Source organism: Anomaloglossus baeobatrachus, chromosome 2 (assembly GCF_048569485.1).
Source record: "Anomaloglossus baeobatrachus isolate aAnoBae1 chromosome 2, aAnoBae1.hap1, whole genome shotgun sequence".
Classification (NCBI taxonomy): Eukaryota; Metazoa; Chordata; class Amphibia; order Anura; family Aromobatidae; genus Anomaloglossus; species Anomaloglossus baeobatrachus.
Window position 1 is genome coordinate 372,609,054 of NC_134354.1, and position 18,400 is coordinate 372,627,453.

The 18,400-nt window shown below is 43.2% G+C and overlaps 1 protein-coding gene across 1 annotated transcript in view; it reads left to right on the forward strand.

Annotated features, from left to right (window-relative positions):
• STK40 (serine/threonine kinase 40) overlaps positions 1 to 18,400 on the forward strand; it is an 88,285-nt gene that overhangs the window by 17,997 nt on the left and 51,888 nt on the right. Inside the window, exon 2 of the mRNA XM_075336049.1 lies at positions 14,208 to 14,326. Within this exon, the coding sequence (XP_075192164.1) occupies positions 14,215 to 14,326 (112 nt within the window). The 5' untranslated portion in view covers positions 14,208 to 14,214. The remainder of the gene's footprint in view (positions 1 to 14,207; positions 14,327 to 18,400) is intronic.

The window sequence follows — 18,400 nt, forward strand, 5'->3', positions numbered from 1 at the left end:
ACCCATGCTTTGATTGTAACTGTACTCTGACATATGTATATTCTGTAGATTCCCTATTGTATATATTGTAGTTCTAGTGTGCTTTAGGCTGATTAAATTATATAATTAATCTTGGGCTGTTCTGTTATCTCGATCTTGAATCCCACGTCTGTGTGTTCGGCTAATAGTTACCGTAAATCGGTTGGTGGCAGCGAATTGTGCCAAGGATTATTGTGGGGAGGCCAGTGAGATTCGGGGAGATTTTATATATTCCGCCCGCGGAGGTCGGGGGAATATATACCTTACTCTCACCGGGGACCCTTCAATAATCGGCATAAGTAGTATAGCGGCCTCCTTGCTTATCGTCGGGCAATTCCATAATTGGCCTGACTATAAGAGGGGCGCTAGAGAGCGCATCACGTGCTCTGTCTGTCGGTCGGGAGGTATAAAGGAGGGGTGACCCCCACTTGTTACCCCCCGATTGTGACGTACTGGTAGCCAGCGCGGGGGGATTTTTGAGTGACCCCCCCGGTGGTTTGTGACAATCCCCAACAGTGTCACCAGCAAAGCACCATCACACCACCTCCTCCATGCTTCACAGTGGGAACCAGACATGTAGAGTCCATCCGTTCACCTTTTCTGCGTCGCACAAAGACACGGTGGTTGGATCCAAAGATCTCAAATTTGGACTCATCAGACCAAAGCACAGATTTCCACTGGTCTAATGCCCATTCCTTGTGTTCTTTAGCCCAAACAAGTCTCTTCTGCTTGTTGCCTGTCCTTAGCAGTGGTTTCCTAGCAGCTATTTTACCATGAAGTCCTGCTGCACAAAGTCTCCTCTTAACAGTAGTTCTAGAGATGTGTCTGCTGCTAGAACTCTGTGTGGCATTGACCTGGTCTTTAATCTGAGCTGCTGTTAACCTGCTATTTCTGAGGCTGGTGACTCGGACAAACTTGTCCTCTGCAGTAGAGGTGACTCTTGGTCTTCCTTTCCTGGGGCGGTCCTCATGTGAGCCAGTTTCTTTGTAGCGTTTGATGGTTTTTGCTACTGCACTTGGACACTTTCAAAGTTTTCCCAATTTTTTTTTTTTTTTTTTTTTTGACTGACAGACCTTCATTTCTTAAGTAATGATGACCACTCGTTTTTCTTTACTTAGCTGCTTTTTTTTCTTGCCATAATACAAATTCTAAGTCTATTCAGTAGGACTATCAGCTGTGTATCCACCAGACTTCTACACAACACAACTGATGATCGCAACCCCATTTAAAAGGTAAGAAATCCCTCTTATTAAACCCAACAGGGCACACCTGTGAAGTGAAAACCATTTCCGGTGACTACCTCTTGAAGCTCAAGAGAATGCCAAGAGTGTGCAAAGCAGTAATCAAAGCAAAAGGTGGCTACTTTGAAGAACCTAGAATATAAGACATATTTTCAGTTGTTTAACACTTTTTTGTTAAGTATTTCATTCCACATGTGTTAATTCATAGTTTTGATGCCTTCAATGTGAAGCTACAATTTTCAGTCATGAAAATAAAGAAATCTCTTTGAGGTGTCCAAACTTTTTTGGTCTGTAATGTATATAAAATATATATATATATATATATATATATTATATTTGTACTCTGATTTGCAAATAAAAGCTGTCCAGAGATTCCTCAGGTCAATTTAATTAGCGCCAGGGTCCCAGGTACAGTCCTCCTGAAAGTCATCGTAACAGGGGATATTCACAGTAAAAAGTCTAGAGACTTTGGACGATAGGGGAATTTCCAAGTAATGCAGATTTTGTCATATGTAGAATATTAGTGATGGAGGGCACTTTCTGTATCTGGGATGTTGGAAGTTCATGGTTTTACTATTATATGAATATAAAACTGGTGCTAACAAATCAAAATATATATATATATTATATATATTTTTTTTTCTGTGATGATTTTAGATAGATCTTCAGGAGAGGTGGGTTTCCACACGGATTACAGTATTCCAGGCAGACTTGGGCATTGTGCCTCACGTTTGCTTGGAATTTGGTTTGCATGGAATAAAAGTGTTCCCACGCACCTCTGAATAAATGTAAAAAGGAGCTTTGTTCTACTATTAATGCTCCTATAAACAGTCTCGCTTGGTGTTACACACATTTCATTCATTACACAGGCAGCTGACATGTTGCCGGATAGTGCCTTGTGAACATCTTCACTTCTATTTATTGTAAAATTAAAAAAAGCCAATAATTGAGAAAATATGGCACTACGTCATAGCCTGGGTTACTGTCTTCATTTTCTCCTATGTCTGTTTATACGTCTCTCATCATGTTGTCCCTTTGACTAAATCTTTGCCCATCGCTTTTAGATCTGCGCCTCGTCTTGAGTCAGCCAAGTTATCAAGTCACCCAGCCCTGTTGCCAGCAGTGGCATTGTATCTACCGTAACATAGATCAGGAATGGTGGGCAGGAGGATGAGTAACAGGGAAATCTGAGCCAGCTTTAATGTGGAGTTGTCATTTTTAAAATGTCCCTGTATCGTTGTCTTACATCTAAAGCTTTAATCTCTGGAGATTAAAATGTATTTCTGTTGATTTAACATTAAACGAAATTATATTCCTTGCCATATAAGGCTGTCGCTAGCGTGGGTACCAGCCCCCATCGGTTGTGCGACACGGGCAAATCGCTGCCCGTGGCGCACATCGCGCGGACCCGTCACACTACTTACCTGCCCTGCGACGTCGCTGTGACCGGCGAACCGCCTCCTTTCTAAGGGGGCGGTTCGTTCAGCGTCACAGCAGCGTCACTGAACCGCCGCCCAAAAGAAGCGGAGGGGTGGAGATGAGCGGGACGAACATCCCGCCCACTTCCTTCCTTCCGCATTGCGGGAGGCAGGTAAGGAGAGGTTCCTCGTTCCTGCGGTGTCACACACAGCGATATGTGCTGCCGCAGGAACAACATCGTTACTGCAGCAGCAACGATATTCGAGAATGGACCCCCATGTCACCGATGAGCGATTTTTGCACGTTTTTGCGACGATGCAAAATTGCTCATAGGTGTCACACGCAACGTCATCGCCAAAGCGACTGGATGTGCGTCACAAATTCCGTGACCCCCCAACGAGATCGCTTGAGCGATGTTGCAGCGTGTAAAGCAACCTTTAGAGTCTTCATGGTTTTGTTTTTTTTTTTTTGTGCAATTTTGTAAAAAGACGGCAAGCAAACCCTTATGCCATCAAAGTCAATAAACTTGAATTGTAGTGCCCATGTTGTTTCTCTCCCCCCCCCCCCCCCCCCCTTGCAGATTTGGTGCAGAAAATAATTTGCAGCATGTCAATTCTTTCAGCATACCCTTACTGCTTTTCCAATTCCCACCTGATGCAGTTTTTATAGTGCACCAATCACCAGGATTTTCCTATATAACCTAAAGCCAGTGCTATATTGGCAGTATCGTGCTGATTCAATACATACCTTTAGTTGTCAACCAGGTTGTAATGTATTAGAAACACAAGCAAGTAAAGTTTGTAAAATTAGCTTTTTGACTGGCAGCAGCTGCCAATTTGCTAAAAGCTGGGGTGAGTTTTAAGTGATTCTCACCTAACTGCCTGTCTGGATCACCCCCCCCCCATCTTTAATTTATGTGAATTTTATTAAAGAAGCGTTTTATTAAGTGGCTAGAAGGACCTTTGCTGAGGTCATACCCATGTGACCAGAAGGGGTGTGGTCTCAGCAAACATAGCTGATACCAGGAAGCAACATTATTTTTCTGTTTGCTGAGGCTCAGCCCCTTCTGGTCACATGGGAATGACATCAGCAAAGGTCCTTCTATCCACTTAATAACGATTCTATAATAGAATTAGCATGAATAAAAGGGGGAGGAACAGGCAGGGGACGGGAATCACTATCAAAACCCACCCCAGCTATTAGCTGATCGGCAGCTTCTGCAATCAAAAAGCTGCTCATTTTACAAACTCTACCTGCTTGGGTTTCTAAAACATTACATCCTAGCTGACAAGTAAATTTATGTATAGAATCAGCCTTATAGTGCCAGTATAGCACTTTCTTTAGGTTGTATAGGAAAATCCTGGTTGGTGCTTTTTAACGCTAGAAGTCCCAGAAATTTCGAGCTTCCCCCCCCCCCCCCCCCGATGCGACTCCCTGATCAACCTAACGTTCTGAGTGTGCCTGTTTATTCTTTTGTGTTTTTTTTTGCTCCCCCCCCAACCTGTGCTCTGCCTCCTTTCTCACAGCTTGTATGTGACTTTAGTTTTTTTCTTCTCTCTCCTTGGCATATTACACACAAGCTGTGTAGCTGCAGGTTAGAGACACCGTGCCAACCATGAGTGTATAATGTATGCTGACATGGTTCTTTCTGCTCTCCCAGCCGCTCTTTCACAGCATGTATGTATGTATGTATGTATGTATGTATGTATGTGTATGTATGTATGTATAATTTTTTTTCTGCTTCCTCGGTTTTCACTTCATACTAGGCAGATCACATACAAACTATGTATAACAATGTCAGCACAGATTTTGCACTGTCATGGATTGTTCTGTGCTCATGGCCTACAGCTGGACAGCTTTTATGTAACATGTCATAGAGTGGAGGGAAGCTATGAACGTCCGATACGAGCTGTGAAGATGTAGGCAACCCAAACTCTGGATCCTTTGGGGGTCCCAGCTGTCAGACCACCAGTGATTAGCAACTTAGCCCCTATCTAAAAACTTATTTATCCTTCTGGTGTACACCCTTAAGGATGAATTTTGCTAGAAAGGTGTGTGGACTGTCTACATAGTGGCAGGTGTGTAAGAAGAAAAAACAAAAACAAATTAATCCTTCATATCGTACTATACACAGATGTTGGAGTGCTGTCGATAAAGTGAAGGCTACATACATTCTCTAGGTCAATAGCTTGTATGCTCATTCATGCGCTTCTATATGTGGTAGAGCAAATGCCATAGACCTGGAACAAGTGGACTAAAATGCTCAGTTTTTCACAGTAAGGCTATGTGCCCACGGGAGCTTGTTTGTGCGGATTTTGCTGCGGAAAACCTGCGTTTTTTTTCTGGATTTTCCAGATAAATCCACAGGTTTTAGCATGTACAGTCACTCCCCATGTTATCCTATGGGACATGGGGAGTGCTGTGTCCACGCTTCGGAAAGTGTGGCTGCCGACCATGCTGTGGATGTAGGCATCTGCAGGTATAATTGCATGTCAATTATTCATGCGGAATTACCTGCGGATGTCCCGGCCCTCCGCTATGGAGATAAGAGGCCGGGACGTCCGCAGGTAAGCCGCATGAATGTCCGCATGTTTCCTGCAGCTATTCCGCTGTAATCTAGGAGCTAAAAATAGCTGCGGGCAGCTGCGAGAAACATGCGCCCGTGGGCACATAGCCTAAGGGTAAGAACGCACTTTGCATTTCCACCTGCGTTTTAGGCGCTTTTTAGGTGCGTTTTGAGAAGCACCTTTTTCATGCCAAAAGGCATACGTTTTGATTTTCCAGCAAAGTCAAAGGAAAATGGGGATTTCTAGACCGCACTTGCTTTTCTAAACGCTGCGTTTAATTTGCATATTTTGTGGCAAAAACCATGCGTTCAAAGAAGCAGCATGTCAATTGTTTTTGCCATTTTGGGTGCGGTTTGCTAACATTGCAGTCAATGAGAAATGGCAAAAAACAAGATTCCTGCATTTTACCTGCTTTTTATGTGCAGAAAACATGCGTTTTGGACTACCAAAACGCATGCTTTTTGGACATCAAAATAATAATTTCATATGTCCCTTTACACACACACATAGTCCGACAATTAAATTGAAGAAAATTACTAATTTTTTTGCTATTTTTCCAATAAATAGTATAATACCGCTATAATTTTATTAAATATTTCTATTTCTTAAATTATTTCTAAATTCTGTTTTTGTTTTTTTTTCTTTATTTTGTTTGCTAAATAAAGATTAAATAGTCAGTGTCTTGATGTTCAAAACGCATCTGTCAAAACGCAGGTGAAAAAGCATGTAAAAAGCGCTGAAAACACATCTAAACGCGGAAAATATGCATGCGTTTTCAGCGCTAAATTTCTGAAAAAGGCAACTTTGGTCAAATCAATTAAGCCCAAAACGTGCATTTAGAACTGCAAGTAGGTGAACGCAAAGTGCATTCTTAGCCTTCAGGCCCCGTCACACGCTGCAACATCGTTAGCAATCTCCTTAGCAATGTGACACGCCCAGATCGTTAAGATTTCCCGAGATCGCTCATAGGTCGTTTTGTAATGGTCACACGTACACCTCTCACAAACGACGCTACATCTTTATATTATTAGTTTATTTTATTAATATATTATTTGACCAAGGCAGTCGTGTGGATGTTGTTTGTCGTTGGCAGGGTGTCAATGTAGCAATATGTCTGCTGCGTTCCAAACGACAAACGATATTTTAAAACCCTATTTGCGATCGTTCGGAGTCGCACGTAGGTGTCACACGCAACGACGTCGCTAACTGTGACGGAAGTGCGTCACGAAAACCATGACCCCCGATGACATATCGTCAGATAAATCGTAGCGTGTAACAAGGCCTTAAGCAGGGCTGTGGAGTCGGTAAGCCAAACCTTCGACTCAGACTCCTCAATTTCCCTTGTGCCGACTCGGACGCCACGACTCAGACTCCTACATATATTGCTTATAGTGAAGTGAAAAATTTATTGTAGTACATGAACATGTGTATGTGAACATCAGACATTTTAATCATTTTTATGATACAATAATCAAGATATTTGGATTGAACATAAAATATACTGTAGAACAGACTGTAGTAAATTGTAAATATGTAATATACAGTAATTACATATTTACAATTTACTACAGTCTGTGTTCTACAGTATATTTTATGTTCTATCCAAATATCTTGATTATTGTATCATAAAAATGATTAAATGTCTGATGTTCACATACACATGTTCATGTACTACAATACATTTTTCACTTAAATATAAGCAATATACTAAATGTTTGTTTTTTGTTGAAAGCTGTTTACCTGTTTTTTGCCACTTACATAGTGATAGATAGATATCTATCTATCACTATGTAAGTGGCAAAAAACAGTTTTCAACAAACATACTAAATAACATTTGTGCAGTCTATGAATTTGTTGTAAGAAATAGAATTTCCTCGTTCGCAGATGACCTCAAATCTGACCTAATAATTTTAAGGCTAGAGAACAACCTCTCTACAGTAACTTGGGTTGGAGGCAAAGCAGTAACCACATGGGCAACATCTCTAACAATTTCCGGGTATAAAGGAATTGCCTCATGCACAGTCAGTTTTGATGAACGGTTGAATTTTTCTATTTCTTTTGAGAGCAAGTGAAAAATGTTTCTGAAATCTGGTCAATCTGCTGCTATAGGAGACGGAGTGAAATCTTTTTCCTTGCGGTAACGCTTTGCCTGCTCCATGTCATCCAAACACTTGTCAAAAGTTAAACTCCTCATCTGATGAGGATGAAGATATGGCAGCAGTAGCACTGTCAGGCCCCAAGTCCTCTTGCGTCTGGCAGTCCTGTAGCCACTCATCCTAACTGCTACCTCACTCAAAGCTTCTTTTCCTTTAGTAAGCTGTTGATCATCAAGCAGTATACGATGACTTGGGTCCACATAAACAGCTGCCAGAAGAATTTTATTTACCAATAGCTGTGTCTCTCTCTGTTTCATTGAAGCAGAAATGCCATCTGCGATTAAACCTCCTCTTTGGGACAGGCAAAATAGCAAGTTCTTCCACTCCCTTATGAAAATGCCAGGAGTTAAATCCTCAGCTTGTAATTTTTTAGTCCTGATAAACGGGTGATTAAGCATGTCCTTCAATTCAGCCACCTGTGTCCATTGACCTTCATTTAATGTTACTTGAGGGTTCACCATATTTAGAAGAAATGATTTTAGTTCAAGCAATCGCTCAGTCATTAAATAAGTGCTGCCTCACTGAGTGGCTTGATCAACAATTGCCCCTTTCCCAGCACGTCTCTTCAAGATGGAATCAATTTTAAGGGTTCTGGCGGCAGTAACCAATTTTCTCACTTTTCCAATTAGATTTTCAGCATGTCCGCCCAATTTCACACATCCGGCTTTTCACTGGTTTGGCGGATGCGGCGCACGCCAGTACAGTACAGTGGCAGCGCTGCAACTTCCGGGTTACATGCTCCGGTCACATGACAGCATGTGACCGGTGTTTGTCGTGCTGCCACTGTACTGGAGTGCGCTGCATCTGACAAAACCGGCGAAAAGCCGGATGTGTGAAACCCGGGGTCCCTCTTGCAGACTATCCAGCTGCAGCGTGTGCACAACGCAGCACATGTGATGAGTATGAAAGTGTTTTATTTTGAAGCAGCTTCAACAAGATCTAATCCTAAAGTATCATTTTGCTGTTCTTCTGTTGTAATATCTGTTTGTTCCTCAGTTACATGAGCAGCGCTGTGGCTCCATCTCACACATACTGAATCAGAAATTTTCTTCTAGCTGTTGTTCATTACTCTCATTCATCAGTTTAATTGTACTTATCAAGTTTGAAGCATTGTCCGTTACAATGGCAAGAACCTGCTCTTTTTTGACTTCGTAGTCTTGCCGAACTTTTTCCACTGAGGCCTGGAGAAACTGGCCGGTGTGATGAGCTTTACTGTCTTTTACTGCCAGTGTCTTGGTATCAATTTCTTTCTTGTTACAAACATCGAAACATTGATGGCAAAATAATTCAGTGAAATGCAGTGACTCTGGCAACCAGCAAAGGCAATGGGTGAAAAGATAGGACATTCAGACACATCGTTTTGTGAGGATCCTCACAAATAATGAGCAGCCAGTTTGTGGCGTTTTTCTAATCTGCTTTTGCTATTGAAAGCATTTATTTATGAGCTCCAAAACCTTTCAGGTGATGCAGTTTTTTAAAAAGCTGATCTGCTTTTGCAGCTGAAAAACGTATCCTCAAACACAGCAAAAACGCTGTGTGAATGTAACCTTAGATCAGGAATAGAACAGACATTTATAGGACATTTCATAACTTTCCCAAATTCCTATGAAAATATATTCAGCACATTCTGCATTGCACTACTGTCCCCAATTTATTATATATTGTCTGAGTCGGTGCATTTTATACAACCTCCGACTCCACGACTCCGACTCCACAGCCCTGGCCTTAAGAGGAGTGAGGATCTCTGGTATTGCTAGTTAGGATTTTGACAGTGTGGTTAGACATCTACCGTGTTTTTCCAAAAATAAGACACTGTCTTATATTTTTTTTTGCCCCCCTAAAAAGCACTAGGGCTTATTTTTGGAGGAGGTCTTATTCTTGGAGAAACACGGTTGGGGTAAGTTTACCCCACCCAAAAAAAGACACACCCCCCCCCCCCCCCCCCCCACTTTCCAGGAGACTCATACTCACCAGACCGTCTGCGTGGCTCCCAGGGCCTCCTGTGATCTCCGGTCGGTGCTGCACGCCGTCCTACCCTGCTGCTAGCTGACACACACAGAAGATCACACACACACACACACACACACACACACACACACACACACACAGATACACACATCCGATCACAGATACACACACAGCCGATTGCAGAAAAACACAGCCGATTGCAGACACACACACACAGCCGATTGCAGACACACACAGCAGATCACACACACACACACACACACACACACACACACACAGCCGATCGCAGACACACACAGCAGATCACACACACACACCCGATCGCAGACACACACAGCAGATCACACACACACACACACACGCGCGCGCGCACACACAGCACAGCACATCACATCCAGCACTTACGGCAGCAGGGAATGAGAGCAAGTCACGTGTCCGGCCGCAGGTCCTGTTCGTCGCGCTGCACCGCACTGCCTCTCAGGATTCTCCCGGTGAGAAGAGATCGGTGTCGCTGGATGAGGTGAGTGTATGCGATCTGACGTTTGTGTGCGAGATCTGGTGTGTGTCTGAGATCTGATTTTGTGTGTGTGTGTGTGTGAGAGCTGATGAGTGCGGGTGTGTGATCACTGCAGGTCCTGCCGCTCAGTGTCGGGTGAGTGTAATTGCCGGGTGCCGCTGTGTATAATGAAGTGTTCTGCAGTATCTATAACTTTTTTAGCTGCACGGACACTTCATTATTGATCCGGGACTAGAGCTTATTTTCGGGGGAGGGCTTATATGTAAGCCTTTCTCCGTAAATGCTGAAAATCCTTGCTAGGGCTTATTTTTGGGGAGGTCTTATTTTTGGAAAAACACGGTATTAGCCATATATCAGTGGAAAAGCAAGCATAACAATCTGAGGACACCTATTTATAAAGACTAATTTACAGCTGTGTGTGACTGTGTACATACACACTACAATATATGTGCACCGAGACATGTTAATGATTAATGGAAAGTACGTTTTCAAAACATCTCACTTCTATTTAGCGTCCCATTTGAGCCGAACACTCAGAAATGTGCGCACTTGCACGCCTAGCCATTCTATCAGTGAGGTTATTAATGGTTGTGTGAGGAATATTGTGCCTTACTGGATGCACAGTACAAATCAAGATCTGGAGAACTGCACAGAATGGCAATGGGATCAATCCTCAACAGTCTATATGGGCCTACATGTGATAGGAAGCTGAATAATATGATACCTTGATATCTGTGATCTAGTGTCTTATTTCAAAGAAATCCACATTTTCTTAATATATATCTGAGCTTTTAAGATTTCTGGGCCGACATGGATCTCCTGGAGAATGTGCCTACCAGTCTCTTCCGCAGGAGACCACAACTGCTTGTGCCCACAATCAGTGTTCGGGGCGCTGTGGTTTCTCGCTGTGTTCTCCCTATGGAGAATACTTGTGACTCCACAGCAAAGAATTGACTGCTTACCGCTTAAGAAGGTGCACGTCAGGTCAGTTTACCCTGCGGGAATACATTCACAGTGGGTATGGGATGTATAGAAATCCCATCCACTATGCTTGTACTGTACAACGCAGCAGTTTGAAGGCAGCGAAAACACGCTGCATCCAAAACCTTGTGGACCCTGATGGTGGGCATGCAGCCTAAGACATTGGATCACAGATTTAAAGGGAACCTGTCACCGGCTTTTTTTTCCCTATTAAACTAAAAGAATCACCTTCTGCAACTCCTAGGCTGCATTCTATGAAGGTGGACCTTAGCCCTGACTCCCCTTCCAGACCCCAAAAGTAACTTTATAAAACTTGGCCATTAGGTATGCTAATTACCTTTTGTTGGCCACATGGGCAGGCTCATTTTCTGCTCCTTTATCCCCCTCCTGCCACTGATCGACGTCCTCCTTCCTTGATTGACGGGATGACGCTCTTTGTCATCCTCCTCATCGCATTTTCAAATCTCGCACCTGTGCAGTTAGGTCGTCTAGGTTGAGATTATGGGCGGGTAGGGGCATAGCGCTGGTGAGGTCATGCACAGCACCGACCTCACCAGCGCCATGCTCGTACCTGCCCATAATCCTGCACATTTAGCTCACCGGTGTGAGCTAGGGCAGCTGTTTTCTGCTCTGGTTGCGATATGGCAGAGCGAACTGCGCCTGCACGAACCGACCTAACTGCACAGGCGCGAGATTTGAAAATACGACAAGGAGGATGACTGAGGAGTCATCCTGTCAATCAAGGAAGGAGGACGGCTATCAGCGGCAGTAGGGGGGATAAAGGAGCAGAAAATGAGCCCGCCCATCTGGCCAACCAAGGTAATTAGCATACCTAATGGCCAAGTTTTATAAAGTTACTTTTGGGGTCTGGAAGGGGAGTCAGGGCTAAGGTGCACCTTCATAGAATGCAGCCTAGGAGCTGCAGAAGGGGATTCTTTTAGGCTGCTTTCACACATCAGTGTTTTTTTTTTTTTTTTTTGCAATCAGGCACAATCTGGTTTGTGCCTGATGCAACGGATCAGTCTCAGATTGTGTAAAAACTGATTTTGACGGATCCGGTAAAAAAAAAAAGAGAGGGAGCGAGACAGACACAGACCCAATCATCGCCGCACACACCCCGGCACTATCGCACGCATAATCTCCGCACGCATTGTCACCGCTGACACCCCGGCACTACCTCAGTGACGTCACCGCTGACAGCACGAATCACTTCAGTTGCTGCGTGGAGCTGATAGAGAGCGGCGATGTTCTACTGCTGCTCCTGTCAGCTTCATGTAGCAGAGCTGGATGCGTCGTGGGACCTCTGTGGCTTACGCCGGACCTGGAGGGGTATTTGGGGATTTTAATAAAATGGTGAAAGAGGGTTTTTTTTTTTTTCCTTCCAAATAAAGTATGTTTATTTACTTTCACTTCCAGGTTAATTATTGGGGGTGTCTCATAGATGCCTGCCATGATTAACTCCTTATTACCCCGATTGCCACCGCACCAGGACAATTCGGGATGAGCTGGGTAGAGTCCCGGGACTGTTGCATCTAATGGATGCGGTAATTCCGGGCGGCTGCTGGCTGATATTGTTAGGGTGGTGGGCTCTCCATCCTGAGAATACCAGCCTCCAGCCATGTGGCTTTATCCTGGCTGGTATCAAAATTGGGGATGGGACCGCACGCCGTGTTTTTTTTAAATTTTATTTATTTTTTTTCTGCAAGACATAGACCCGCCCACCGGCGGCTGTGATTGGTTGCAGTGAGACAGCTGTCACTCATCGTATGGGTGTGTCTGCCTGCAACCAATCACAGGCACCGGTGGGTGGGAAAAGCAGTGAATACAAGAGTGAATAATGGGCGGCCGACATTTTTCAAATCAGGAGAAGCCGCCAGCAGTGTGACAGCCGTTCAGCCCCGCGCCCGTGATGAGTGAGTGAGATTTTCTGACAAGCCTTGAATTTATCACTTCTGGGCATGCTCAGAAGTAAAAACTGAATCCGGTACCTGCTTCCGGCTTTTGATGCATGCCACCGGATTCGGCGTGCATAGACTTACATTATGCACCATGCTTCACAGCGCCGCAACTGGCGCTATGCAGTTTTTTGCCGCTGGCAAAAACGTTCCTCTCTGCGGCCGCCGGAGTGATGATTTTTGCCGCAACCGGCAAAACCGGATCAAACGCGAGTACATGCGGCACAATCCGGCGCTAATAAAAGTCTGAGGAAACCGCACCCGGTGGCAAAAAAAAAAGCTTTTTTTTTTTTTTTTTTTTTTTTTTTTTTTTTCTGCAAAGCGCCGTGTTGTGCCTGATTGAAAAAAACTGTGTGAAAGCAGCCTTAGTTTAATAGAGAAAAATGTGACCGGTTCCCTTTTTAAGGGTATCATTTTATTCAGCTTCCTTTAACAAACATGGCCATATTTCCAGCTTAGGAGAGGGTTGATACGTCTGATAAATTCCCTTTAACTTGATAGCTTGCTGTTTTTTCTCTTCTCATCTGCTTGAACAACCTTACACCTTTTTCAAACAACCTAATACAGGCAAATCCTAGCCTCTACATAATGATGGCAAGCCCCGGACTGATACTGTGCCTGCAGCCTTGAATTAACGCTGTTGGCTCGCCATGAAACCTGACGTTGCAGGTGGCTGTGATACAAATCTTAAAATGCCCCATACATTAAAGCTATCTAAAAGGGGGATTGCAGCAGGATCCAGTCACTGCCTTTTTGTTGTAATCGTGCCTAGAATTACGGGATCTTGCTGTCTTCACTTGCCCAAAATAGAAGAACCCCTTTGGGGATCTGTAAGAATGTAGAAATGACAGTTTCAGTATTTGGCTTGCTGCTATGATGCAACATGTGGGACCGGCACATAGCTGTCCTCTGGGTGCAGAATAACACAAGGGGCGTTATGTAATGGTGTCATCATTTTCACTTTAACTTGGCAGCATAGTCTGGTGAAATTCACTATTTCTATCGCATAGAGATGGAGAAATGTGAGTGCCTCACTGTAGCGTCTATCTATATATCCTCTACTTTTCTAGTAGTGGGCTTCTACTTGGATGTTCGCGTTTTCAGGTGGTCTGGCTGCAATTTGGATACCCTGTAAATCTATAATCATATTGCTAGCCAGATTGAGATGTTCCTGTTCTTCTGTCTGACCTATTTCATGTTTGTAGATGAGGATGACCTGTTCATTTCTCAGTCTGTGAAGGCAGATGGAGAACTGTCTGCTCAGGAACTGACTGTAAAATCAGTAGGTGGAGAAACTCTGCAGGGAAAAAGGCATGCATATGAGTAAGTGAGCAAGCAGCATTTCACCCCAGCCTTCCATCTCTTCACGCTTTTTTCTTCTGCAGATAGAGGATGAAGAGAAGGGCATCTGAAAGAGATTCTGGGGAGACCTCTGCCAGATCCAAGGCTCTTTGCAGCAGTATCTCTGGAAGTAATGCCAAGAGGGCCGGGCCGTTCATTCTGGGTGAGTACAAATGACTTTGGCTTTTAGAGCTTTGATGTATTTGGATGCGTTCAGCAGGATCAGCGTGATGCCATTGTAATCCTAGGAGTGTGATGAATGCTTTTCTGAATGTGTAGCATTTTGCCAAATACTAAAGATCTAATTAATATACAGTCGTGGCCAAACTATTTGAGATTAATTTTGGCTTTCACAAAGTTTGCTGCTGCTTTTTATTTTTAGTAAGATGGTTAGTAATCATATAAAGTATAATAATCAGCACTTCATACGTTTTGTAAGCTTTTATTGACCAATAATGTTTATGTAAAGACTGAATTTTGCAGTGTTGACCCTTATTGTTCAAGACGTCTGCAGTTAGTCGTGGTAGCCGGGCTCTTTGCTTCTGGGCCAAAGCTTGACTGATGGGATCACAGCCCATCTTTTCTAGTCAGTACTTGGAGTTTATCACAATTTCTGAACTCTCCAAAGGTTCTCAAAAAGGACTGAGATCTGGGAAGTTTCCTGGCCGTGGACACTAAAATTTAATATCTTGTTCACCAAACCACTTGGATATCACTAATACCTTTTGTATGTTAAAGTGCTCCTCATGTTGAAGAAAGCATTGTTTATCACCAATTTGCTACTGGATTGTTGGGAGAAGTTTCTCTTGGAGGAGGTTTAGATGCTATTTATTCGTCTTGGCCAGCAAAATTCTGTGTGAACTACCAAGACTTGCAGTCCTGGAGAATGTAGCTGCACAAGAAAGGCACTGTTTAGGGATACCAAAAGAGACTATGCACCAGGACAGAGGGGATCAGAACCTTGATTCTAAACAGGTTTTTCTTTATTAAATACGATTTTAATTAAAAAAATTAAAAAGTGTGTGTGTGTGTGTGTGTGTGTGTGTGTGTATGGATATATAGATATATTATACACACAAATTGTGTGTGTGTGTATAGATATATAGATATATTATACACACAAATTGTGTGTGTGTGTGTTATATATGTATTTTATATTTTACACACACAGTACAGACCAAAAGTTTGGACACACCTCATCTCTAGAACAACTTCTAAGAGGAGACTTTGTGCAGCAGGCCTTCATGGTAAAATAGCTGCTAGGAAACCACTACTAAGGACAGGCAACAAGCAGAAGAGACTTGTTTGGGCTAAAGAACACTAGGAATGGACATTAAACCAGTGGAAATATGTTCTTTGGTCTGATGAGTCCAAATTTGAGATCTTTGGATCCAACCACCGTGTCTTTGTAGAAAAGGTGAACGGATGGACTCTACATGCCTGGTTCCCACCGTGAAGCATGGAGAATGGTGTGGGGGTGCTTTGCTGGTGACACTGATGGGGATTTATTCAAAATTGAAGGCATACAGAACCAGCATGGCTACCACAGCATTTTGCAGTGGCATGCTATTCCATCCGGTTTACGTTTAGTTGGACCATTTATTTTTCAACAGGACAATGACCCCAAACACACCTCCAGGCTGTGTAAGGGCTATTTGACTAAGAAGGAAAGTGATGGGGTGCTACGCCAGATGACCTGGTCTCCACAGTCACCAGACCTGAACCCAATCGAGATGATTTGGGGTGAGCTGGACCGCAGAGTGAAGGCAAAAGGGCCAACAAGTGCTAAGCATCTCTGGGAACTCCTTCAAGACTGTTGGAAAACCATTTCCGGTAACTACCTCTTGAAGCTCATCAAGAGAATGTCAAGAGTGTGCAAAGCAGTAATCAAAACAAAAGCTGGCTACTTTGAAGAACCTAGAATATAAGACATATTTACAGTTGTTTCACACTTTAAGTATTTCATTCCACATGTGTTAATTCATAGTTTTGATGCCTTCAATGTTAATCTACAATTTTCAGAGTCCTGAAAATAAAGAAAACTCTTTAAATGAGGTGTGTCCAAACTTTTGGTCTGTAATTACGGTATATATATATATATATATATATATATATATATATATATATATATATATATATATATATATATATATATATATATATATATATATATATATATATATATATATATATATATATATATATATATATATATATATATATATATATATATATATATATATATATATATATATATATATATATATAAAAATTCTGGTACAACAGATAAGGATTAAGAGTGTGTGTGTGTGTGTGTGTGTGTGTGTGTGTGACAGTGGGAATTCCAATAATGAAAGGTACATGTATGACATAGATATGGTGGGTATGAATCAGTCTTCACAATTTATACATTCATATAATATGCCAACTATACAAAGAACTTTCTATGCAGAGATTGTAAAGATAAAGATCTTTGTCCACAAAAATAGCCCATGGATGAGTACAGCCATAACAACAAGAAGTAAGGAGTAATACCTCGCTCGCTCACCAAACACTTGACGCGCGTTTCACAAATGCTTGGTTGGTGAGGAGGTTAGTAAGGTATTTAAAGCTCAAATAGCCAATAACAAAGGAGTACACATCAACAGATATAATCACTGGAATGTAAATTCACTCGGCACATAATGGAGAGGTCTCTGCAGCAGACACCGCACCCCGGGGCATGCTCAGAATTTCATACCACTATGCGCGTCCTCTGTCCTCTGACCTCGCACATGAAAGGTCTCGGGATGCTTTATTGTTGGCATGACATAGGACTCATGGTGGTGCTCACCTTTTCTCTGGCTGATTAGTTTTCCAGATATTCCAAACGGACTTCATCACAGGAAATCCCTTTACTCCAGTTTACTCCTGTACGGCCTCCAGAATGTCTGCTTTTGATGTTTTTGCTTGGTGAGGCGTTGCTTCTTCACTGCCCTTATAGATGCCAGGATAACCTCTGAAAGCCTTGGCCCTACTGTTTTGTAAGCAGGTGCTTACTGTCTTTTTTTGAGTAGGTTCTGCACTGGTGTTGAACTGTATAGCTGAAGCCTCTTTCGCAGGGGCACCGACTACTTGCTGGACTCTTTTAGGCGTCCTGAAACCCCTTTTAACGGCGATTGAACCTCTTTTTGAAGTTGGTTTATTTAGGAGCAGTTTTACAAACTGCAGTGTCCTTGACTGTAAAGCGTATTTGTTGCAAACCAAAGATGACTGCATGTGTTTTCTTGGAGGGAACCGTAATTGGCAGAAGACAATGATTTCAAGGACCATTTTGCAATTCATCTGATCACTCTTTATAACAATCTAGATTGTAAGTAAATTGTGACTGCAAGCACAGAAGCAGCAAACTTTGTGAAAAACAATGTTGGTCTCCACTTTTGACTACAGTCACTACTTTGCCTTTCTGTAGTTGCCTTGAGCACACTTGCAGGCAGGGCATGGTCGCTTCTGCCTTTTTGATATAGTGGCCAAGTAGTCAGATAATGTGCTGTATCCCTGTGCTAAGGCAAGGAAAGAGAATGTGGTTTGGGGCAGGTAAATGGATACTACAAGTTTAAGTCCGGGGCTACACAGGGATTACTGCGATCCCCTCGCATGACACTCGGCTCACGCTGGCAGTACAGCAGAGCCGAGTGTCATGCGAGTGTCCCTGCAACTGAGGTCTGATCGTGCGAGCGGACCATAGCTGCGGGTGGCGAGCCAGTGCTGTGGAGCAACGGGCCGGCGCTGCGGAGGGGTGGGAGGGATCTATCTCCCGCTCTCATCCGTTGCCGGCTATTGCCATTCTCTCTCTGCACTCGCGATACACAGGTGTACTGCGAGTGCAGTGTAATTTTTCTCTCGCCCCATAGATTTGAATGGGTGCAAGAGAAAACGGGATCGCATTACACCCGCAGCATGCTGCGATTTGTTTTCTCGGTCCGATTATGGCTGAGAAAATAAACACTCTTGGGTGCTGACACACATGCTAATATTGGTCCAAGTGTAATGCGTTTTTTATTTTCTCCCCCCCCCCCCCCCCCCAAAACTCAACTCGCACCGATTTTCATGCCGTGTGGCTTAGGCCTAAATGTTACTGTTTTATTTAATGCAGAAATAGCTGTCTTGCGCTTGTCCTCTCAAAAGAGAAGACCATTTACATAAGTATGGTATAGGGGAAAGTAGATCAAGGTGGTCTTGTGGAGAGATTTCTTTC